The sequence below is a fragment of the Hyperolius riggenbachi genome, chromosome 4, assembly GCF_040937935.1.
Source record: "Hyperolius riggenbachi isolate aHypRig1 chromosome 4, aHypRig1.pri, whole genome shotgun sequence".
NCBI classification, from domain to species: domain Eukaryota; kingdom Metazoa; phylum Chordata; class Amphibia; order Anura; family Hyperoliidae; genus Hyperolius; species Hyperolius riggenbachi.
In genome coordinates this window covers 75,254,251-75,279,935 of record NC_090649.1, presented here as the reverse complement: position 1 = coordinate 75,279,935, position 25,685 = coordinate 75,254,251, and the positions used below count along the sequence as shown (strand labels likewise).

Sequence of the window (25,685 nt, the reverse complement as noted above, 5' to 3'; positions counted from 1 at the left end):
GCTACTGCCTCCCTTCTGAGGTGCTCCATGCTGCTTTTTTCTGTCTTCTTACATTTATGCCTTCGGAACAAAAGCTCCGGTTTATAAGGTGGAAGTGTAATAAGATGGAAGGCGGCATGGAGTGCACGGCACGGAAAAAGTAGGCGGCAGCTTAGGTGAGTTATCTTCACCCTCATACACAGCCACAACTCCCATTCGCTTATCCCTTCTGAACAGGATTCAAACTCTGGTCTCCTGTGTCAAAGGTGTTGTTTCTAGCCGATGCACTATTTCAGTCGCATGAGTGCAAAGGCGATTGCCACTGGTATAGTTCTGCATTTGATCACTTTTATTGTAATATACGTCCTGAATTAAATGGTGATTTTTATTTATTTTTTAAGTATTATTATTATTTAGCTTCAGTTCTGTTCTATAGCCAATAGCACATTGCACATTGTTCCTGCTTGCATTGACTGGAAATATCAACCAGTGTGCAATTATCATTTATATCCACAAGATGTCAGCATTGGTGTACTTCTTGCAGCAGAGGCTATAATCGCGCAGTGAAGATAACTGCATATATTGACTAAGTTGTTTTACCTATACAATAGTTTGAGAATATGCTGTGTATATGTTTTTTTTTTACATATCTTTCTTTTCCTTCTTTATTGCAGCCCTGTTACACTTCAGGCTCTGATTCAGTGTGGCACTGCAGAGTGCTACGGAGCAATTCTGCAGCTTCTACGGACAGGGGACAAGCCTCCATTGCTGACCGGTGCCATCATGCACGCCATTGGCCTTATACCATCACCGTGCCACAAGCGTGTGCGGGAGCTTCTGACTACAGCACAGTACCTGCAAAGCAGAGCATCATTCTATGCCCTGGGCCACACCATAAACAAGTGAGCATATTGCCACTGTATCAAACATGCTATATCACATGACAAAAGACATCATCAAAATATGTGTTTTTTTATATTCCGGAACATGCTTTTTAGCTGAGTGTGTTTGTTTAGGGTTAGGCATCGGTTGGGGGGATCGGTTAGGGTTAGGCAATGGTTAGGGTGGTTGGTTAGAGTTAGGCATGGGTGGGGAGTGGGTTAGGGTTAGGGATCGATGGGGGATGGTTAGGCATCAGTAGGGGGATCGGTTGGGGTTAGGCAATGGTTAGGGTTAAGCATCGGTTGGGGAGGTCAGTTAGGCATGGGTGAGGAGTTAGGGCCCTTTTCCATTGGTGAAGTGATGCGAATACGGCTACCTCGCTAAAGCGCATCACTTCCACTTGCGTTCGTGTCACTTCTGCATCTCCCAATTCAGAAGTGAATGAGGAAGACGAGACGTGAATGCGGCTGTGTGATCAATCTGCATAACCAGCACGCGGTAGAAACTGTTCCATTGCCGTGCACTGGTTATAGTTCGGCTGCGGTGCGATGCGTCTATGTAGCCGTTCAGATTCTTGTTCAGGGTCTATGGCTAGTATTAGAGGCCGAGGATCATCAGCACAGCCATCAGCACAGCCAGGCTACTGATATTACTTAAAAGTAAATAAATATGGCAGCCTCCATATACCTCTCACTTCAGTTGTCTTTTAACTTGAACTTGGCATAGTCAATCCATTACAGTTGGTTAGATTTAAAAGAATGATAAAGCATGTACAAACTCTAATAAGTGTAATGAATTAGAAGCATTAAATAATGTTTCAACCATTTATAAAAAATTATGTATTTTCTCATAATAAGTATATACAGTATGCTTCAAGGGGTTGATGATGTTGGATACAGTAGGAGGTAAGTAGCCACTGAAGTCATTAATATAGGGGAGCAAAATATATTAAAGGAAACCTGATACTTGAAAAGCAGCAGTATTTATACTTACCTGGGACTTCCTCTAGCACCATGTGGACCATGGTTCCCCTAGCCATCTTCCCCGGCCAATCCATTATCATGTAGAAAGCTCAGTTTATTTTAGCCATGAATCTTCATATTCACCTATCTATTCTTTTTTTGTGTTCTCAGCTTCTATGAAGACAAAAAGACTATTACCCCTGAGCTGAGGGATACGGCCGACTTCATGTCATCTCTCATTGGTGATGAATGTTCTGGAGACCAAGACAAGATCTTCCTGACCCTTAAGGTATGCCAGATTTTGAGTGTTCACAAAACAAAGTCATAGTTAGAGGCTGTAGAGGAAGCATCCTAAAGTGCTGCAGTGGGGCACAAAGCTGTGAGGGGCATCACATTCTTAAGCTCCCTCCTTCTGCTACATGGGCCACCCTTCTAGTGCATACGTTGTTGTGTCCACACTTGTTATGATTGGAAGGAGTCTTGGTGGCCCTTTTATTTTTTTTATTCCAGGCAGGTGGGTACTAGAGGTCCCCATGGGAAAGAGAGTGCAAACATAAGGGAAGGGAGGAAACAAAAATGTTGTAGAGGCAGGGCTTGATTTGTAGTTACCCCCCTGGCTGTAGTTTTCCATACTCACTATGGGGCATAATTGTAGGATGGCAGAAATAGCAACATATTTATGCCAACCATCTAATCACCATATTTAAAGAAGAGATGGTTAGCTTAATTGATCACCAATTGTATGGGTGTTTCAAGTTTCCTGTGTGATCACTGTTGTAAATTATATAATTAATAAAGTGGTGACCAGCATGATAGCCATGTTATAGATCACCAAATAGCAATCTCCACATTGTTATGGAGAAAGCTATCAAGCAGTGCTGTGAACAGGGTGTTTATTCTAAGCACCTGTTTACTCCTTTTGCTGTGAATCTCAATTTTTGATGTATGACATCAACTTAAGTCAGTAGAAGACTTTGTTGGAGGGGGGGAATGTTTGGTGATCCAACACTCTATTCCAGCAAGCAACACACTTTTGTGTAGTTATAGACAGTCAAAGCAATTATTGCCACCATAAAAATACAAATTGACTTGCTTAAAAAACAACAATCTGTTGTTAGCAGATCACCACATCTTTATAGATATGTAACACTTTCTCTCTATTTTACTCATCAGGCTGTTGGAATCATGGGTAACGTTTTGGAACAAGCTAATCCACAAATCCGTACATCCGTTCTGAAATGTGTGAGAGGTCCATCGACTGATGTCCAGAAGGCGGCCATTCAGGCATTGCGTAAAATGACCGTCACTGACGAGGTAAGTTGCGTGTGGTCGGGGGTATAAGTCATGGAGAGAATCCAAAGACATAACAACAAAAGTTGTTTTGGTTATATCTTGAATGACTAACTGTACAAAATTTCTTTGCAAGCTTTCAAAACTTTAAAGTTTCTTCTTCAGGCATGATAAAGAACTGGGTCAGAATGGTTCTGACGCAGTTCTGTATCATGCCTGAAGAAGGAACTTTAAGTTTTGAAAGACAAAGTAAGTTAGGTTAATGGCAAAGGGGAGTGTATTGCGCTGATGTTACATATCGGAGTATATTAATGATTTGACAAGCATAACATATCGTTGTTAAAGGACAACTGAAGTGAGAGGTATATGGAGGCTGCCATATTTATTTCCTGTTATGCAATACCAGGTGCCTGGCAGCCCTGCTGGTCTATTTGGCTGCAGTAGTGTCTGAATAACACCAGAAACAAGCATGCAGCTATCTTGTCAGATCTGACAATAATGTCAGAAACACCTGATCTGCTGCATGCTTGTTCAGGTTCTGTGGCTAAAAGTATTAGAGGCAGAGGATCAACAGGACTGCCCGAAAACTAGCTTAAAAGGAAATAAATATGTCAGCCTCCATATGCCTCTCACTTCAGTTGTACTTTAATGTTTTGACATTTTTTGCCAACTATTCTATGGACTTTCTGCTGTAGTCTTCTTCATGCATTACTAGCTGGTTTAAAGGGAACCTACATTGAGAGGAATATGGTGACTGCCAGACTCTGCTAATCTCTTAACAAATGCTATTTGCTTGGCTGTGATGCTGAGATTTTAGCTCTAGTTTTGTACTTCCTAAGTCACTGGTGGAGCAAGCATAAAGCCAGTGGAATCAGATTAGTGATGGACATGTCTAGGAGAACTCATGGAGAACCATGTGATTTGTTTGATCAGCTGATATATATGCAAAGCCCTTTTTTGCTGTGATCACGTCCAGCTTTAGCAAATTATCATGACTAGCAAATCACAGACTTACATATCTATCACCTAGCCAAACTGATCATATGCGTCCAGTGGCTTAGCTAAGGAGCTATGGGCCCCAGTGTGAGTTTTATATTGGGCCCCCCAAGCTATATATAACAATTGATATGGCACACCAAAACCTGCCAAGGACAACCAGTGTTAGAGGGGTAAGAAGGGGATGGGGAACAGCTTGTTAATGATTATTGTCATTCAAAGAATCTATAGAAGTGATCAATTTACAATCACATGACCAATAAAGAGCTAATACTGTGGTTGAGGGAGGGCCCTACGGGGCCCCTCTGGCACAAGGGCCCCGATGCAGTCGCAACCTCTGCAACCCCTATTGCTACGCCTCTGTATGCTTCTCCATGAGTTCTCCTAGACCTGGCCATCATTACACCTAAGCGGTATACTTGATCTGGGTCATTATTTAATAATGTATTAGAGGCACAAGATTAGGACAAGGTTCAGATATCAGTAATAACACTGTGCATACTTTAGAGTCCTATTTAAGTCCAACTTCAGTGTTCCAGACCTCAGCGTGCAGGTGTCACTGTGATTACACTGTACCTTATATTGAGATTTCTTCTAGTCCTTGTGTTGGTATTCACCCTGACGTTTTCTGTAATAGCATAGAGAAAGGATAGGATCCTTCTCCTATATGGCTTGCTTGATCCATGTTGGTGACACGTTGTTTCACTTCCTCTAAAGGAAGCATGTGAGGGGAAATCTTAAAATCTACACAAACTTTAGACATACTTTTTTTTCCCAGTTTGGAAAATTACAACCCTTGTCAAGCTTCTGTTGCTTTTGCTCCATTAGGCTATATCACTCACTTCTGTTCTCTCATGGGAGTCACAAAGGAGACTTGGTATGGAGAATTTCTCCAATGGGGACACAAACATTGATAGAAGTTGGCATTGATCCTAACCCTTCAGCATGCTATCCCAGACTGAAAGTTTGCTATGTGCCATCGTCTTGACAGATAATAATCTTAAGCACTGAGTTTGTGAGGACTTCATTGATATTTCATCTTTGTTTATTGTTCAGGTTCGATCTTCACTTTTCCCAGTCTTCCAGGACAATGGCTCTCCAGTACAAAAACGTTTGGCAGCCTACCTCATTCTGATGAAGAGCCCTTCACCATCTGACCTCCGCAAAGTTGTCCGTGTCCTCAATAAAGATGACAATGAACAAGTGAAGAATTTTGTGGCCTCTCATATAGTTAATATCCTGAATTCCCAAGCACCAGATACCCAAGAGTAAGTGAAACACATGAAGGAACCTCATTTTTTAGTCATGGTTGTAATGGTTCTGTAAGCACACTTACCACATCTGTTGGGTACATTTTGCATGTATTTATCAGCAGTTTTCCAATGCTAGCTCTTAAAGCTTTAGCATGCATAGATGTAATGAAATATACTCCTGCTCCTGAAAGTTGGCTTACATGCTGGTTCAGTTCTCATGTACAGAGGAGCTCTTTGTATGTAGGACCTATTGGTTCTGTAGGATGTGGGTTTAATTTTAAGTTCTCTGACTAGGTATATTTAGAAAGGGCCAGCACTCCTGTGTATTACTATAAGTCATGGAACATTTGAGACTGACTTAAGTTATGAGTGCACCATTGATTATTACTATATTGCTTTTGAATTGTTGCAACAAGACATATGAATATTTGAATATTGTCCCCAATGAAGCAGTCTGTGATACCATAAAATGTGCATTAGACATATAAGGATATTTTAATAGAACTCCTGATGAAGCAGTCAGATATCACCCACAGGTGACACAGAAAATAACAGGCTTGGTTGGAGAGGGCCACCTGCTGGTAGTGGAAGTCAACCACAGTTAATGGGAAAGTTGCCACCAGCAGGTGAAAGGGGGAAATGTTCCTGACAGTTGTGAAATTGAGTCCTTGTTAGCCTACCTATAGTAGGGAGCAGCAGGAGGTGATTATAGTTACTGAACTAGTCACCAATAACCATAATTCTTCCTTTTAAACTTTATGATATATAATATATAAATGCACTCACCCTTTTTGCCCTGTATAGAATGCCCCCTTCTGTTTGAACTACATATAATGATGGCTGCATGGGGAATGGGGAATAGCTGCTGTAGAGTGGAAGTATACAACATAGATCAGCGACATGAGGACATGCATAAAAAAAAGAAAAGTTGGTCTAAAGGGGCAAAATGTCTAAATCCTCCCCTGATAAATATTCTAATGTTACAAACAAACAAACACACAACATTTATATCGCGCTTTTCTCCTGGGGGACTCAAAGCGCCAGAGCTGCAGCCACTAGGACGCGCTCTATAGGCAGTAACAGTGTTAGGGAGTCTTGCCCAATGTCTCCTACTAAATAGGTGTTGGCTTACTGAACAGGCAGAGCCAAGATTTGAAGCCAGGTCTTCTGTGTCAGAGGCAAAGCCCTTAACCATTACACTATCCAGCCATGTTAGACTGCATTCCGTGGGATTAGTCTAGTGTGTTTGGGTAATCAACAGTGAATATCAGTAAAAAGCAATTTATAAACTAATGATTGGCAAAAATATATATTTTGATTTCATAAAACAATTCTTAATGAATATTGCCTGTTATTTTTTAGGCTCAAAGCTAAATTAGAAGAGGCTCTGAAGTCAAGCGGCGTACCAAGCATGGTTAGCGATTTCACCAAAATCTCACAGAATTACCAGTATTCCAAGACTCTGAATATTCCCGGAATGGGTGAGACTCTCGGTGCCAAAGTGGAAGGACATGTTATTTATGACGCTACTGGATACATGCCAAGGGAGGTTATGCTGAAGGAAACACTGGAGGTATTCGGACAGTCTGTGGACTTGTTTGAGGTAAGAGCTTTATGTAATTAAAGGACAACTGAATTGTTATTCCTGCGATCATTTTCTTGAGATGTACGAAAGAAAACGATTCATGACATAGCGATTACTCCATTAGGGCTGCTCTTTAATCTCCTTCTTTAATCTGTACTGAACTCAGCTGCTTGGCTCAGTTATTTTTCTTGCTCCTCCTCTGCTTCTTCTCTTTGAAGATCCACTTTTAAACTCTTAACTCTAACCTACAAAGATCCCCACAATCTCTCTTCCCCAAGACATCTCCTCACTAGTTTCCAGCTACCAACTCAACCACAATCTTTGCTCTGCACATGACCATCTACTGTCCTTCTCTAGAATCAACTCCTTGCATTTACATATCTAAGATTCCTCACAAGCCTCGCCCCTCCTCTGGAATCCCTTTCCAAAACACATCTGTCCCTCTCCAAACTTTGAAATCTGTTTTACCTCAAAGCTAATTTTTTCAGAGAAGAATATGCTCTAATATAGGCTATTCTTCTTCGACTTCTGGCCAGGTTTGTATTATTTACTAAATATAACCTAAAATACATGGCATCTAGATATACAAATGATATAGTACCCCACCTCACCCCACCTTGTTTCCCACCTATTCCTTTAGATTGTAAGCTCGTTAAGACAGGGCTCTCTTCCCATTTTGTATCTTGGAAGACGCTTTTCATTTTGTTCATCTTGTTACATTTGTCACTGTAATTGTTACAACGTCTATATTTTGAGTATATCGTTACCTTTATTATTATGTACCCCATGTTTTTTTCTTACTCTGAATATGTTGGTGCTTTGTAAATAATACCAACTTCATTTTTTTTACCACTTTGTAGATCGGAATTGAAGGAAAAGGTTTTGAACCAACACTAGATGCTTTATTTGGAAGAACTGGATTTTTCCCTGACAGCGCAATAAAGGCTTTGTACTGGTCAGATGGCAAAATCCCCGACAAAGTCAGTGATGTCCTGTATAAGTGGTTTGGTCTCTCCAGACAGAACCGGCAAGCTGAGGTAAAAATGTACATTGTTTATTTTATTTGCATTCATTTGTTGATCTTTTAACCTAGTTTATTTTTTATTTCAAAAAGTTTTTATCAATTTTTCGTAGTGAAAACCAGTATATTTACCAGTATATGTACGCAAATGGTAGAATCAGCCTAAAGTGTGCATAACATATTAAAATTGAATATGTCAACAACAACATCTACTACACGCTTAAAGAGGAACTTTAGTGAAAATAATGTCATAAAAAGTGCTTAATTTTTACAATAATTATGAATTAATGATTTAGTCAGTGTTTGCCCATTGTAAAATATTTCCTCTCCCTGATTTACATTCAGACATTTATCACATGGTGACATTTTTACTGCTGGCAGGTGATGTCACTGGAAGGAGATGCTGCTTGTTTTTTTTTTTTTTTTAAGTTTGAAACAGCTGTTGTTTCTCACAATGCATCAAGGCTCCCACAGTGTCATGTCAGTACCTCAGTGCTGTGAGGCACTGACATCACACTGTGGGAGGTGTTTCACCTCAATATCAGCTATATAGAACCCCCTGATGATCTGTTTGAGAAAAGGAATAATTTTCCCATGGGAAAGGGGGTATTAGCTACTGATTAGGATGACGTTCAATTCTTGGTTGCGATTTGGAGTTACCAGATTCACCAGAAAGCGGGTTGTGGGTCGGGTGCGGGTAGCGGGGCTGCAGGTGCGGTTCGGATCTGAAAAATTAGACCCGCACAGGCCTCTACCTCATGGTATGCCAATGTATGCCTGTCGGCCCCAGACTTCCCTCTAATTGTCTGTGTCTCTTTACCAAAACACTTTCCATGTTTTCACAAATCATGAAATTATTCATGCAAGCCTTAACTTCTGCAAAAGCCACATAAGGTTTCCTCCAGGCCTATGCAGTACGTTGCCTAGCTGCCACAAATTGGAAACTGGAGCAAGAAAAGTGCAAGAGATACCAATCAATTATTAATTTTTTACACCCGTATGTTAAGGATTCTTATTTGGTTGATGTGGGTAAAGGCATAGCTAAGTTCATGGTTGACTGTATTTTAGGATCTTCAGAAAGCCATCCTTTACAACGCTGAGAAGCTGATAAGGGAAGTGAGATCTAGTGATGCGCCCGAAGCCAAGGCCTACCTTGAAATTCTAGGGAGAGAACTTGGATACCTCAAACTGAATGACTTCCAACAGCTTGGAAATCTTCTTCTGAAGAGTTTACACTCCACTCAGGACCTCCCAGCAAAGGTACTATTGATGTGTTGTCTGTGCACTTAGTTGCTTCAGATGGAATTTTTAGCAAGTGCCAGAGGTGCGAAAGTTTTCTTGAGAAATATTTAAGACACAGAAGGCACAATGAACTAGAGACTTTGATACATCTCTACTGGAGAAGCACCTATTTCCAGGGATTCAATCAATATCATTGCTTAGTCCAGCTGCATTCCCATCACTGAAAGCATTGCTCCTGTTCTCTCAATATCTTCACCACCCGTGGCTGTCTTTTCCTCACTATGTATGTCACTCTTTGTCCCCATTCAATTTATCTCCCATGTCCTTCTTTCACACTATTTTACTATCTAGTTTAGGGACCCTAATCCCAGTCCTCGGCCCGGTCGCCGTCCAGGGGCTGTTTTGACAGTCCATGTGCCTGTCCTCTCTTTTCAATTTCATTTATGCAGAGCAGCTGTTGGCTGTACTGCTCCACCCTCCGTATGGTGCCAGATGCTGACACATTGGGATCCATACTAAGTATGGTGCAGCACAACAGACGGCTGCAAGGAGAGGATAGCTCCACCTTACGGTATGGCTGCTCAGACTCCGTTTGGGGGATTGTAGTTATGTAGGAGGCCCTAGCTATCCTAAAATGTGCCTGTGTGAGTTTTGGTGGCCCAATGGCTTTCCATACGTCTGCACCATAGCAAAAAAAAAAAAAACACTCTTCTACTCCTGATGCTCCACCATATCCCCTGCCCCTCCACAAGAAAATCACCACACAGCTGGCGAGACAAACACCTCTGACCCACCTGTTCATTTTGGCTGTGATTGACCTTCCTAGTAAGGAAAGCATCCAAGAATGTTTTAGATACAAAAACTGCTTTTTCCATAGCAACTTCTTGGGTTAGATATGTCACATCTTAACCCCTTTCTAAAAAGATGTTAAAAAAAACCTCTCTCAACCATACTCAGTTTATGTCACCTTGTCCATTGTGCAGACCTAGACATTCACTCAAATGACACGAAAGGTCTGTTTGTAGCGCTGACAATAACATATTTTTGTGTCACTTTCAGATCATACAGACATTCTCCGCTGGTGGTGAGAGTGATCTCTTTGTTCACTACATTTTCATGGACAATCAGTTCTCTCTTCCAACTGGATCTGGTCTTCAGCTCCAAGTGTCTCTGTCTGGAGTAATCGCTCCAGGAACCAAGTCTGGAATGAATTTTGGATCAAAAAATGTAAGTTATTCAAGGGGCGAAAGGGGCAGAGGGAATGTAGGAGGAAACCAAGAGCCAATATAGTGTATTAAGTTTGTGATGGAGGGATTAAGATGCAGTGAATAATTATACTCACATTTGTGACAGTAGACAGATGGGGGGGACCCAACCACACTTGGGTGATAAAAATCGCTCTCTCCAATTATGAACAAAACAACAAAGGGATATACTCTTCACAAGAGGTACTATGATTGTGTACATGGTTCAGAGTCTCCAACGTGAAATAAAATTATTTTAAAAAGTAGAGATGTGTTAGGCTCCACTAAAGCTCACTGGAGACTTTACTATTTATATGCCTGAAGAAGCAGGAACCTAGTCCCGAGAAACGCGTTGCAATCTATGAGCGTTTTGTGTATCAGCGCTTTGCAATTGCGATTTTGCAATGTGATTTTCAGAGTGATTTTTAAAGGAAATTAAATTTTTTTCACATTCCTTTAAGAAAAATTGCTCTAAAAATGGTACAGGCAGCATTTCTCAAAAATGAACCGCTGCCGTGAGAACATCCTTAAAGGGTGACATTGCTGTAGTGCTTTGCCAATTGGACAGTATGCTATTGACAATATAGGCAGTATTTCCCCTTGTGACTCGGATGCAGGGAAACCCTGTGGAGTCGGGTCGGATCCACCCGTCTAGCAGAAATAGGCCCTAAAACACTCAAAAACTGCAACGTTGTTGACTTGCATTGGATGTGCGGCGACCGTGAATTTGGATCAGGATGGATTAAGATAAAATGGGGCCCTAGGCAAAGTAGTTGGGACCCCCATAGGGTCATTTGATATTCTGAAGTGGATCAGAGAGGGTAGAAGTTGGCCCTTTACACCCAGTAGGCCCCAGGCACCTACCTAGGTTGCCTTGATCCTGCTCTGCATCAGAAGTATAATATGGGTGGTGCAGGGAGGCCAGACTTGTCTCCACATACCAATTAATAAAAAGTTATAATTTGAGTTTGGGTTTTGAAGCCCCCGTTTTTGGTAAATTGATTGGTACCGGTAATTGCCTGAATTTCTCCTCTCCAGAAAGCTGAACTGTCGCTGAAACCAGCGGTGGCTGTGGAATTTGTTACTGAATTAGGAATTCAGATTCCAGAATTCTCAAAGCATGCAGTTCAGATGAACACCAATATCTACCACGAATCTGGGATTCAAGCCCGCCTCTCTGTGAGCAACGGACAGTTCAAGTTCGCAGTCCCGGCACCTACAACGCCCACAAAGATCTTCAGCATCAAGTGAGTACTAGAAAAGAAAGAGTCATTATCTATTATTAATATAGGGTTGACATTTCCCGCAGCACTTTACAGAGTACATAGTCATGTCACTGACTGACCGTAAAAGGTACTCACAATCTAATCCCCACCACAGTAATCTGTCATAGTCTATGGTCAATTGATATAAATTTTTCATTCTGTCCGATCAATAGTTCCAATCGAATTTAGGTCAAAATCAATCAAAATTTGATTGATTGGACATGTTGGGGCAATAGTTTTTTCTATGATCATATCTGCTCAGAATCAAACATGAAAATTCTGTCTAACCAAATAATAATCTGAAAATCTTTACTGAATTCCCTTGCTAATGCTAGGTACACACAATGAGATTTTCTGTCAAATTTACTGTCAGATTGCTTATTTCCGACAGGTCCGATCTGGTTTTTCATAGAAGTGAATGGAAAATCAATCAAAAATCAGACCGGACCTGTTGGAAATAAATCGATCTGACATCAATTAAGACCTCTTACACAGTAAGACGTTGCGTTTGATGCGACGTTAAAGTGAACCTCCGGACTAAAAATCTACTCAGCAGAACTGAAAAGGCTTGGTGTTTCTTTAACAGTTTCACAGCATCAGAACTTTGTTTTTCTTACCAAAACATCATTTTAGCTGCATTTTTAGCTAAGCTCCACCCATCAAAGAAAACTGCCCGGGCTTTTTTTCCCTGATGCTTTGCAAAGCATGATGGGATTTCCTATGTTGTTATTCATGTTGCCTAGCAATTGTGAGGGGTGATCAGCACACAGGACAGTTGGAACTGTGTCTCATGCTCCCTGTCACCTTCTTTCAAAACAGGGTGGGTAAGAGATTATATTACCTATCTATTTTAATTAACATACCTAATGTAACTTAATGACGGTATGTTTGTTTAGGCTGAAGTTCCTCTTTAACCTTTTGCCGACCGCGTCACGCCGGTGGGCGTGGCCGCGGCGGCAGCCCCAGGACCGCCTAACGCCAATTGGCGTAAAGTCCTGGGGCCAGCTAATGCAGGAGATCGCGCGCATGATGCGCGCGCATCTCCTGCTTGGGGGGCGGAGCTCCGCCCCGCCTTCAGTCTCCGAGCGGCAGTAGCCGCTCGGGAGACTGTTAGACGGCGAGATCGCCGTCTATTTCTGTGTACAGCGCTGCGATCGGCTGCAGCGCTGTACTGGGGACAGCCGTGTCACACGGCTGTCCCCCTGGGGGACAAGAGAGCGATCGGCTCTCATAGGCAGACTTATGTAAACAAACAGTGATTTTTCAATAAAAATCACTAACAATAATATTTATATTAAAAAAAATAAACATGTGGGGGGCGATCAGACCCCACCAACAGAGAGCTCTGTTGGTGGGGAGAAAAGGGGGGGGGAGATCACTTGGGTGCTGTGTTGTGCGGCCCTGCAGTTTGGCCTTAAAGCTGCAGTGGCCATTTAAGCAAAAAAAGGCCTGGTCGTTTGGGGGGTTTGACACTGCAGTCTTCAAGAGGTTAAGGTCGCATAACGTGCCCCTAATGCAACGCATTGAAAGATTATAACTTGGACGTTATTTAGCCCTGCGTTTTCGTCGCACAGTGATAGAACGAAAACGGGCACATGCGTAAAAAAAAAAAAGAAAACATTACTGAGCATGTGCAAACAGTCTAACGCAGCTAAAAACGCGTATAACGCATAGCATGCAGCACTTTCATTTAACGTGCAGCGTTACACTCCAACGCAACGTCTGCACTGTGAACAGCCCATTGATTTTTTATTGCTGTAAGTTATTCTGCGTTACATGTTGTTGTAATGTGCGACTTTAACGTCGCACTGTGAAAGAGCCCTACATCTGACAGAATATCTCATTGTGTGTACCTAGCATAAGGCTGGGGCCACACTTGAATCCACAGAAAACAGCCACGGTTTTCTGTGAACGATTTTGCGCATTAAGTGAGCATTTTACGATGCATCTCACCCCCATAGATCTCCGGCAATTGCCATCAGTCTATGGTAATGGCACGCTAATTACAATTAGTCCTCATCAGTGTGTGAGGACACCCATGCAAATCGCAGTAGAAAAATTGTGGAATCCTGAATGAGCAGGCTTGTTGCCATTAAAAATGATTACGTGCTTTTTTTGCACTGTACGAAATAGCATGTGATTTTAAGCAAGTGTGGTCCCCGCCTATAGGAGACACCCTCTCCTCACACCACCCCCTCCCTTATCCCTATAGAAATGAATATGTTGCTTAGCTAAGTATTATGTTCACAGTAGGGATGCAAATAATTTTGAATTGATGCAGCATTATGCAAATTGTGTATGCAGCTTAGAAATAAACCAATGAAATCCTGCTGAGGAAAAATGTGATTGGTCCATTTTCAAGCTGCAAAATTTGCATACAAAATTTGCATAATCTTGAATAAACTTGAGATTATTTGCATCTCCTTGACCAGCCTTAGTTCACAGATCATGCAGGGCAATGTATTGTATTACTGTACTCAGCTTTGCCTTTTTCTTCTTCCTATAGCAACAAGGTGAACTTGGTCTTTGCATCAAAGACTGAAGTCATGGCTTCCATTGTAGAAAACCGTAAGGAGCAGACATCTTGCGAGCCTTTTGTCAGAGGACTCCTATACTGCACTGACATCAGTTATTCTAATGCCAGCTCCATAGACAGCGCCCCCTACTTCCCACTTACTGGAGAAAGCAGGTATGTTTACACTCCACACCCTCTGTGGCATTCACATGAATCTCTCTGTAGAGACCATTCACAGGATTAACATGAAGAGATGATTTGCATATTCAGCAGTGATGCCTCATGGGAAATCTTTCTTGCTCAATTACAGCTGAATTACTGCAAATGCCTTCTGTGTTAAGAAGGCAATTTTATATGAAAGTATTGATTTATTAGTAAGAGGGCTTTTTGGTCTCTTTGAGCCCCTTATATTTTGTTATTGTTCCTGGGTCACTATGAGCTCTCTAGGTATTCCATAAAATCCCATAAGGAAATGTTTTAGCACAAGGTGGATTTTCATCTTACTACAAAATAACTTTTCAGCTCCTAGCAAATAACAAAAGTACTAAAAAGTAGATAAAAGTAATATCAAACTTCAATGGATTCCAACAGGAAATCTATTAAAAATCACACTGCAGCATTGCACCATTCAAAACAGTTTAGTGGAATGGCCAATCAGTCCTTCCCCGCCTCTGATCAACAGAAAGTCTCCATACTGTCCGATCGATAGTACAGATCAATTTTAGATTAAAATAGATCAACAATAAGGTGGTCACACGCAATTTTTAAAATTTCTTTTCAATCTAAGGTTTACAATCATATTTTCTGATTGATTGTACTATTAAAAAAAATCTGACCAATGTACCACACACGTGTTCACTTTGTCCCCAATTATGAAAAAGAAGATTGAAATCACTGAGAAAATTGCTTGGGAGTATATACAGGTAGTCCACGGTTAACGAACGAAATAGGGACTGTAGGTGCGTTCTTAACCTGAATCTGTTCTTAAGTCGGAACAATGTTTTATCTTTTTCCCCTGTACCTCCTCTGTGCCCCCCTGTGCCTCCAGTGTCCCCCTCTGTGTCACCTCTGCCCTCTGTGCCTGCTTATACAAGTTTAAAGGCCATTTTTTGTTTGAATTTTTTTAAATCGATTTTCTCAAAAACTAGTCCAATTTGAAAAAATGTTTTGGCTTGTTCCCATGGAAACACTGAATCCATGCCGTTCGTATCGGCGGGTCATTTGTAAGTCGGCGTTCGTAAGTCGGGGACTACCTGTATAAGGAAATTGAAAATGTACCCTACACCATACAATCTTCATAAAAATTGATCCGAAAAATCCACCACTCCTGATCGACTTATATGGAGGAAAAATGGAAAATCCGAACTGATTTCTTACTCGAATAAAAAAAAAACCTTTTGATTTTTGTCGGACAACTGATCATTTTTATTGAATTGCCATAAAATTGGACCATTGTATTGTATGGTGTATGGTCACATCGGACATGTTGGGGCAATAGATTTCTGTCAGAATCGAGTGATCAAATTTTCAGGAAATCGAACATTAAAATTGATCCATGTATGGCCAGCTTTAGTAATACTTCCATGTAAAAGATTTAAAAGACAACCCTCCAAACAATACTGAAGTGAAAAAATAAACGAAAAACATTTTTTTCACTAAATCTATAACCATTAATTTGCTCTTCTAAGTCATTTCTTTACATTCTCTAACCCTTTTGATTTTGCTGAAAGGTTTGAGTTGGAGATTCGGCCAACAGGAGACGTGCAGGAATATTCCATAACAGCAGCTTATGTTTATGATGCATTAGCTTCAGCCAGAACCCTGAAAATATCTGCACAAGCAGATGGTAAGTTATTTTACTTTTATTTTCTTTTTTCTTTTTTGATTTGATTTCAAACCTTCCTACTAAAATAAATATGAAATCATTCCCCAGAGGTTAAAGCATTAGAGGCAACACTACGAGCAAGGTATAACCAAAACGAGGTCACACTGACTGGTGATTTGGCCATTCCGGAAACCAATATCAATCTCGGCACCAGCCTGGCATTCAGCCTCCAAAAGATGAATGAATTCACAAGAGTTGCTTCAGTAAAAGCTGAATTCACCAACCAGCAGATTCCAGAGGTCACCCTGACTGGCAGCCTGAAGTAAGTACATCTCTAGACACCAGATCACTAGTGAAATAAATTGATAAGGAAGTGGAATGAAAGAACACCTTAAAGCGGACCCGATCTCTTGCACAGCGCAAAATGAAAAGTCTTTCTTCCACATATAGTTACATTATATACCACACATATAGCCACACTTGTTATGGGTGGGATGTAATCATGGTGGCCACATTCATGCAGGCCAATATGTAATATACATCCCCAGGCAGATTGGCCATATGCCACATGTGTATGAATGTGGTAGGGGGGCATCAAAGCTTCATGGGGATGGGGGGGGGGATCTCCATGATCTATAGTCATTCCCCTGGTTGATCGGGCTTCACTGGCTGCATGCTTACTTACCGTAGGTGTTGGACACCACTGAGCAAACTGTAGGCAGCCAGTAAAATCGTGTTCTAAAAGGAACTTGGCCAAGTGTTAATGTGTCCGTGCTATAAATATGTGTTAAAATAAAGATGATTTTAGTCTAATGCTTCTAATTTTGGGTGAATTTCTACTTTTTTTTTTAACTTGCTGATGGTTAATATATGTTTTTGAACATAACAGGTCCCAAACAGTGTGTAGACTTCAATTAGCCCGGTCCAGAAGCGGTTAAAGCAGTCATAAAACGTTAAACAACTGATTTCACATATCGATCAAACAATTTTTCAAAATCAATTATGATTTATGATTCAAGAGGAGAGTTTCATTAAATTTTTATACAACGAAAAGAACCTAATAATCTAATCATTTTGTTGTATTTATGTATGGCCACTTTTAGCTTATGAGTGGCAACTGCCACTGACATGATAGAATACCCAGTAACAGTAATCTTTACTTGCCATCTCCAGCTACGCTCGTGGCGCAGAAGCTACACTGAGTGGCCAGATCAGCATCCCCCGACTTGACTTGGAAGCAAGAACGGACGCCAATTTTAAGAGGGTTCTTGATAGCTACAAGCTGCAACTCCAGTCCTCCGCAAGGCTTTGTGCATTATCCGGATCAGAGAACTTTGTGTTCACATATGGTAAATTCATGGCTGGATTAACATTTTAGGCAAAAAGCAATCCAGAGTCTTCAAACTCCAAACATTTCTGTCAACCACTCTCCAAGCCATGCCCCCATCGCACAGCTGGGAAACTAGACGAACAAAGACAAATAACATTTATATTGTAGTTTTTTTCTGGCAGACGCAAAGCACCAGAGCTGCAGCCACTAGCACACACTCTATAGGCAGTAGCAGTGTGAAAGATTCTTTCCCATTGTCTCCTACTGAATAGGGAATATCTTACTGAACAGGAAGAGACAAGATTTGAACCCAAGTCTCCTGTGTCAGAGGCAGAGCACTTAACCATTACACTATCCAGCCACTAGACACACTTCTCCATAGTAACTACATTATGAGTAAAATGCTTGTTCCTTATCTGCATACATATGGAATACAGGAGGGGCATTGCAGTTTTAGAGCAGGTGCAGAGATGAGCAACAAAACTGGTTAGAGGGTTGGAAGAGCTCACCAGGAAAGGTTAGATAAACTGGGCTTATTTAGTCTGGAGAAAAGACACCTTAGAGGAGATCTAATTAACATGCAAAAACTTCAGAGGGCAATATAAAAGCTTGGCCGATGAGCTCTTTGTCCCTAGGCTCGTGCAAAGGACTAAGGGATATGATCTGCACATTGAAGAAGTTTTAGCCATCTATGTAGGAAAGTGTTCATGGCAATAATAGTAATTAAAATGTATTGCCACAGGAAGCAAATTCTATATCTATATTTAAGAGGAGCTTAGATGCTTTCCTTCCATTGAAAGACATCCATGGCTATAATTACTTGGTAACTGCCAGTGGTGTTGATCCAGGGATTTAATCTGATTGCCATCTGGAGTTGGGAAGGGATTTTTTCCCTTTTAAGGCTAATTCGTTAAGCCTTGTAATGTTTTTTTGCCTTCCTCTGGATCAATCAACTGAGATATGTGAAGGTGCAGGCTAGTGTTATACCTTACATACATTTCTGGTTGAACTCGATGGACGTATAACTTTTTCAACCCAAATAACTATGTAACTAGGGAATACTGTGAGTGATCCATAAGTTATAAAATATTTCAGCCCAGGAATTGATCATCCTATAATGGCACCACTGGTCATGTGCCTACTGTGCCTTAAAGCAAATATGGCTGTGAAAACATTTATTCTACAGAACTGATATCCTCCTCAGTTCCAGGGGCTTAAAGCCTATCTCCAGGCAGAGATCTAAAACTACCATTCAGTAGTTTACCAATCAAATTGTTCAACTTACCTTGTGGGTAACTGATCTTTTGTAGATAAACATCATTCCTGAAACTTTAATCACATGACTAGAAACAGAGGAATACAGAAGTTAGTTTTCAGGCAAGGTGGGTGTGGCTACTTAAGATACTTGGATTGCATCATCTTCACTGTTCAGAGTGTAAGGTGAAGGTACAGTCTGAATCTCTCCAAGAAGCTCATAGCCTATTGTACAGATAGTCTGTATTAAGGAAAGACGTCATTGTCTGGGTTCCACACCCCCTACATTACACGTTATTTATTTGAGATCAGTAGATCAAGGAGCTCGTAGACCAACAGAAACAACCTCTAAGCAAGTCTAGGAACATATCGGGTGCTGAAGTGGGGCATTAACAACAACTGTTGCAGAGTGTATGACTGCTGTGGGGTCCAGAAGTACATGGATACCATTGCTGTCATGTAATGCTTACTGCAGTCGCAGCAGTATAACATGCAGGTTGATGAGCTGTAATAAGTCACCGCACTTTGATAAAAAAAAAAATTGGGGGGAAGGGGAATTTTACTAAAACATTATTTTTTGTTGACTTTTTTTTTGTTGCATTCATCAGACAATGACAAGATTGAGCTGCAATGGAACACAGCCAGTAACAACAACGTCAAGAAGGTTCTTTCAAATCTGCCAAACTTCAGGGCTTACCCAGAGGCATTCAATACATACGCCGACATGGTGCTGGACCACAAGGTTGCACAAACTGATATGACCATCCGCCATATTGCTTCACAGGCAGTGGTGGTAAGTTCCAACTTGTATTCTGTAAAAAGTGCTCCCCCTACTGTAAAGCAGGACTGCACCTCCCAAATTATTCAAAAGTGAAAAAGGCAAAAATGTTTAAAGAACAAGCGACACCCATGCTAACCTAGAAATAAAAAACACATATATAAGTAGATAAATACTACTTCTACTTACATCACAGATGTATTGTGCTATCCACGTAATGATCCCTGTGAATTTTACAAAGGAAAAGCAGAAAAATCTATTCTAGGCAGTGGCCATCTTGCCAAGCTAATGCTGACATCATATCCTCCCTGACTCTTATTTTCCCCCCTCCCTCCCTTCTCTTGCTCATTGTGTATTCATTAGCTGCCCTCCTCCTGGAGTCTTCAGACACTCCCACTGAGGTGTATACTAACAACTTCACTGTCTTTTTTTGTTTACACATCCAATCACTGAGTCACCTCAGCCTTGCTTGTAAACACACGTAATCAGAGGGAGTTTCTGATAAGCAGCTAGGAAGGGAAATAAATGGAAGAGGAGGAATATATTATAGATAAAAAGAACTCCCAGCATTCAACTCTTTGGCACTGTTTGGCACTAGAGCCAGTGCTCCTAAAGTATGTGATAACTCCAAATCATAACAGCAGAAAAGGTTTTGAAAGTTTTGAATGCAGGCTTAGCATCTTTATCACTTAATACACTCAGACCAGTTGCTGTTGAAATTAGATTTTTATGGTGACAATACCGCTTTAAGCAAAGGTCACTCCCCTCACCACACCCCCAGTTTTGAAGACCATGATCCTCCAATGGTCAAAAAGCCAGGAAAAACACACTGCAGTTTAAGGAAATAATACAGAGGATACATGTAAAACAGAGATATGCATAAGGGGACCACTTAATTTCAGCACTGGCTCATTCCAACCCTCAATGTTAGAAAGGACATATTGGGAATAAATACTTAATTTTGGCATGGTGTTTTAGTTAGGCTACCTACGCTAAGAGCCACATTTTGGAGCAGCATATCAGCTATTGTATGACTGAAACATCAGACACTGAAAATAATAATAGGTATCAATCAGTTAAGATTAAGCACCAAGGGGGTTAGGCATCAGGAAGGGGTCAGCATTAACCACTTTAGGACCATGCATATTAAAATCTAAGTCCTGCCTATGAATGCTAGTTTCTGACATAGTGTAGATTTTTACTCCAGCATTCGTGTGTACTTTAACAACTGGCACCTTCTGGAATGAATGAGGAGTGATTTTGATTGGCTCCTGATAACTAGGATTGCATAATTATCACTTTTTCAGTGTTAAAATCTTATTTTCCACCTATATTTAGTGCTCCTGCAGTGTACCTAAAAAATAAATATTCTATATCATTTTGACATCTTTGCATAGACAACACTTGGAATAATCGGTTTCTGAAAGTTTAGTTTTACTGCTGCAGTTTGAGATATTTACATATTTTTGGGGAGCGTTTCATGTTAGCCGTTACAAAGAAATGTTGGGGGAAGGTCAAGGTTAGGCATTAGGAAGGCAATAATTTCAGTGGGAAGAGGTAAGAATTAGGCCACAAGAACAAAAAATAACCATAAGGGGATTGGTTAGGATCAGGCAGCTGATCTAGTGGCTTAAGTCAGATTACACGCTTGCCTAAAAGTTTAATTTTTAGGTTGAATTTGTAAATTTGAAATGTTAGCCAGTGTTGAGGTGATTTTAGGAGGGAGTTCCAGAAGGGTGGAAAGACCCAAAATAAAACCTGTACGTGGGAGTGGGAAAAAGTAACTAGAATGAATTAGATAATACAGTACAGTATTGTTAGCAGACTTCAGAAGCACCAAATGGTATCTGGAAATAAGCATAGAGATGTATGGAAGAGCTAGCTTAGAGAGAGAGAACTTCAGTTAGAAGTTTAAACTGTATTTATGACTAAAGGAAAACCAATAGAGGGACTGATAGAGGTCCAGCATCTGAAGAGAGATAAGAAAGAATCAAGCAGTAGAGTTCAGGATGGACAAGGGAGGTGCCACCTGGTTCATTGGTAGACCACTAAGGAGGTCTAACAATACTCTAGTTGGGATTTTCGTATGGATTTATGAATTGATCACTGAGGCATGTCAAGCTCAAGATACATCCTTGTTCTTTTCCAGGCTACCAACGACTGGCTACAAAAGGCATCAAAGAATAGCCCATATGCAGAAACCCTCAGCAAAAAACTAGGTGCACTCAAAGAAGTCAACCTGCAGGAACTGGGCATTCCAAACTTCCCAGAAGAATTATTCTTAAACAGGTAATTAATAACCATCTGCTACTTTCTCAGAATAATCTGACCATACCTTACAGGCAAACAAATGGCCAGTCACCAACGGATGCCACTCGTCCATCCTGACATTTCTTAAAAATCATATGTAACTATAATCAAAAATGCTTGTGACTTAAACTCACAAAATGGGGCAGATTTATCAATTGAAATCTGCTGGAAGCATGTCATTTCTGACTGTAAAAATTGTCCTTAAAAGACACCCGATTGGAGGCAAAGCTACCAAAGGTAATCATAGTGGTATGTTTATGCTCAATCCACATACTTGTGTGCATTGTCCGTTCCTCTCCTTGCTTCACCCAGGCAGTCCCCCCCAAAAAATCACTTCTTAAAAAATGTGACTTTTGGCTAAAGTCAAAATTTTGGACAGGAAAAGGCAGGCTTACAGCAATGTTCCCTCCTATAAGCCACCCATTCCTACCACCCTGCCAACATTAGATAGCCTTGCTCGGATCACGTGTCCATTAAGGGATTTTTTGTATGGTTTATTCTTATTTATTCTATACGGTTATTATTTATTCTGAAGCATCCGTCTTTAACTGCTCTTCACCAGTATTGACAAGTCATGTTTGTTCTATATTGTCAAAAGCTTTATATTTCGCAAATATTGAGGTTGTTTTTTGGGGGAACCAATCTGAAACTTGATAGCTTTTTGTTATTAGGATCTCTCAAATTGTTCTAGTAAAAAGTATTTTACTATTTTTCAACAAGGGAATTTATTAGATAGTAGAATTTATCCATCATGATGCACAGTATATATATATATATATATATATATATATATATATATATATATATATATATATATATATATATATATATATATATATACCTTCCTAAATATTATTGGTGTCTTGGGAATGGATTCCTATAGTCCCTTCTATGTTCTTTGTGTGCCCTGATGCTTTATAAATAAAGTTAGGGATTTTATTAGGCTATGTGCATGCCACAAGGGTTTTATGCGTATGATATATTGATGATATATAGGATTTTACCGTTGCCCCAGTACATTTTAGAAAAAAATTATCCTCACGTCTTATGCCAGTCATTTGAAAATTCTGAAAGAGTTTTAGGAGCTAACCCAAGAGGAGAACAGCTTTCCCAGTTGTTGCCAGAACAGGTACATCAGAAAATGTACACTACACCTAATGTGCAACTTTTTGAAATGTCCTTTCTTGTCAGCCATCATAGGGACAGGAAGTGAGTGATGGCTGGAGGGCCCAACCCTTCTAAAGTCTAGGTTTAATAAAATAATTTTACTTTGAAAACCACTTTAATAATGCTATATGCAAATGTGTTTGCTAATTAATTGTTGCTTCTTTCTGCAGTGATGGAAGAATCAGTTACCAGTTTAACAAGGACAGTTTTACCATCAATATCCCACTGCCCTATGGTGGAAAATCTTCCCATCAGGTGTTAACAAGAACATTACGGTCACCTTCTTTGGAACTACAGTCTGTAGGAATACAGGTCCCATCGCAAGAGTTTGCGGTTCCGGCTTTCACTATTCCAGAGTACTACAAACTGAGAATCCCCTTGATTGGAGTTTTGGATGTCTCAACCAATATTAACAGCAACTACTACAACTGGTCGGCTTCCTATAATGGAGGCAACACTACCACTGACATCTACCGCTTCAATGCTAGGTACCAGATGAGAGCCGATGCTGCTGTGGACTTCCTCTCCTATTCTATAGATGGTAAGTCTAAAAGTTCCTCGTATGAATTTGTGTGAATGTACCTTAACTTCAGCTTAGTATAGCACGTCCTTCTACTGCACCTAACTATAGAGGGAAGGTGCCACCAACCACACTGAATGACCAGGTTTAGGAGGTGGTGTCCCAGAATTAGTTTTCCTAAGCAGCTGCTCAAGATATGCAATACAGAAAGTATGATAATTACTGGGGTGCTCGGGAACAAAAACAAAATAAAAGACAGAATTATAAATGTATCCCAGCCCTGAAGGAATTATGGAGAAATGAAGGTGTCTGGATCCAAAAGAGGGACTAAAAGAGATTTACAAGCTAAAATATATTTATCTATTTATCTAAGATATTAGGCCATTGTGTGTCTACAGTTGCTCTGCAGTTTCTGATTTCACCAGCAAATGGAGATACAGGAGAAATGTAAAAAGGGAGGTCCTGGTCACAGAAAAACTGCAGCTGAGATATCAGTAGTACCCAAACTAAACAGTACAGAAGGTCTTTTGCTGCCTTCAGAGTCAGATGCAAAGAAATAATATAATGTCTGCAGATTTCAGGGCTGGTTCTAGTTATTATCGGGCCCCCTGGGCAAAATTAACTTGGAGGCCCTACCCAGCAAATCTACCCCCAGGGCCCCAAAGCTGGCTGCCCCATACTTACCCACCCATCACAGAATATGATCAGGTGTCCATCTTATGTCCCCAAAAAGAATTGTTGGGATTCCCATGTTTTCCCTCCACACAGCGGAGTCTTGTACACATGACAGAGTCTTACCTAATCCAGGCAGGGCACAGAAGGCAACACCACACTCTATGCTTCTGACTTTGACTGTGTATTAACCCTGGCAACAGGTAGTGCAAATTAGCCCCTTAACCATGGGTCACCATAGCTGCAGAGGGGGTGGGGAGCAGACACCTTGGGTGGTCCCTAGAAGCTCTGGAGCCCTGGGGCAATTGCCCCCTTTGCCTCTATGGAAGCACCGACCCTGTGTAGCTTGAATATTGACCAATCGTATCTGTTTCAGTGGCATCTGACTGGGCCACTTTCAAGCTGCATACATTTTCAAAAATTTGCATCGGCATTGAATAGCTCAGACAATGCTCTTCCTTCACAGGACTTGCATTTACATTTACATATAGCAACCTAACTCTATCATTTACATTGGTCATACTAAATACTTTAGGAGACTAAGGCGGCATAAGGAAGGGATTTTGATATCAGGGCCTATATGGAATTCACTTTTTCTCCTGAGTTTTCTCCTAGGTGATATTTTCACAACTTGTAAATTGAAAGACTTTTAAATCACCAACAAGCAATCAAATACTAAAATAATTTTGATAGTAATTTTTCAGATACTGTTTGGTTCATTTTATTTGGAAAATGCTGAAAAGTTATTTATTAATGGATACTGTAGGGGGGTCGGGGGAAAATGAGTTGAAGTTACCCGGGGCTTCTAATGGTTCCCCGCAGCCATCCTGTGCCCACGCAGCCACTCACCGATGCTCCGGCCCCGCCTCCGGTTCACTTCTGGAATTTTAAAGTCTGAAAACCACTGCGCCTGCGTTGCCGTGTCCTCTCTCCCACTGATGTCACCTGGAGCGCACGGTGCAGGCACAGACCATAATGGGCCTGCGCAGTATGCTCCTGGTGACATCAGTGGGATCAAGGACACGGCAACGCAGGTGCAGTGGTTATCAGACTTTAAAGTCTGAAATTCCAGAACTGAGCCAGAGGCGGGGCCGGAGCATTGGGGAGTGGCTGCGCGGGGACAGGATGTCTGCGGGGGACCATTAGAAGCCCCGGGTAACTTCAACTCATTTTCCCCCAACCTCCCTACAGTGTCCCTTTAAATACAAGATGAAAAATTATCTCCTAGGAGAAAACTCAGGTGAAAAAGTGAATTGCATATGACCCGAGGTCTTATTAGAATGGACCTAAACTTTGAGATTATGAGTACAATTATAGTATTAAATGGTATATAGCCATGAAAGGCAGATGATCAGATTGAGGGGTAGGCAGAATAAAATGACTAATGGCAGCTTTTATATTCTTTCTTTATAGCTCTGTCGGCACACAGTTAAGCTGGCCATACAATTATAGTTTCCACCTAATGTTCCAAAATGATTTAATTCTTTCAGAAAGGAATCAATTCCTACCACACACAGCACATTGATTTTTAATATATTTCCACAGGGAATGTATTGAATCAAATGTATTGAATGTATCAATCAAACCGCAGTGTT

General features: G+C 40.9%; 1 protein-coding gene across 1 annotated transcript in view; it reads left to right on the top strand.

Moving 5' to 3' along the window:
- The window catches only part of APOB (apolipoprotein B), a 65,952-nt gene that overhangs the window by 16,859 nt on the left and 23,408 nt on the right, over positions 1-25,685 (top strand). The window contains exons 10-25 of the mRNA XM_068280218.1: positions 654-881; positions 1,995-2,112; positions 2,997-3,137; positions 5,166-5,377; positions 6,725-6,965; positions 7,808-7,984; positions 9,037-9,228; positions 10,270-10,437; positions 11,493-11,701; positions 14,226-14,408; positions 15,965-16,080; positions 16,168-16,381; positions 17,233-17,408; positions 19,252-19,436; positions 21,571-21,710; positions 23,069-23,439. Of these exons, the coding sequence (XP_068136319.1) occupies positions 654-881; positions 1,995-2,112; positions 2,997-3,137; positions 5,166-5,377; positions 6,725-6,965; positions 7,808-7,984; positions 9,037-9,228; positions 10,270-10,437; positions 11,493-11,701; positions 14,226-14,408; positions 15,965-16,080; positions 16,168-16,381; positions 17,233-17,408; positions 19,252-19,436; positions 21,571-21,710; positions 23,069-23,439 (3,071 nt within the window). The remainder of the gene's footprint in view (positions 1-653; positions 882-1,994; positions 2,113-2,996; positions 3,138-5,165; positions 5,378-6,724; positions 6,966-7,807; positions 7,985-9,036; positions 9,229-10,269; positions 10,438-11,492; positions 11,702-14,225; positions 14,409-15,964; positions 16,081-16,167; positions 16,382-17,232; positions 17,409-19,251; positions 19,437-21,570; positions 21,711-23,068; positions 23,440-25,685) is intronic.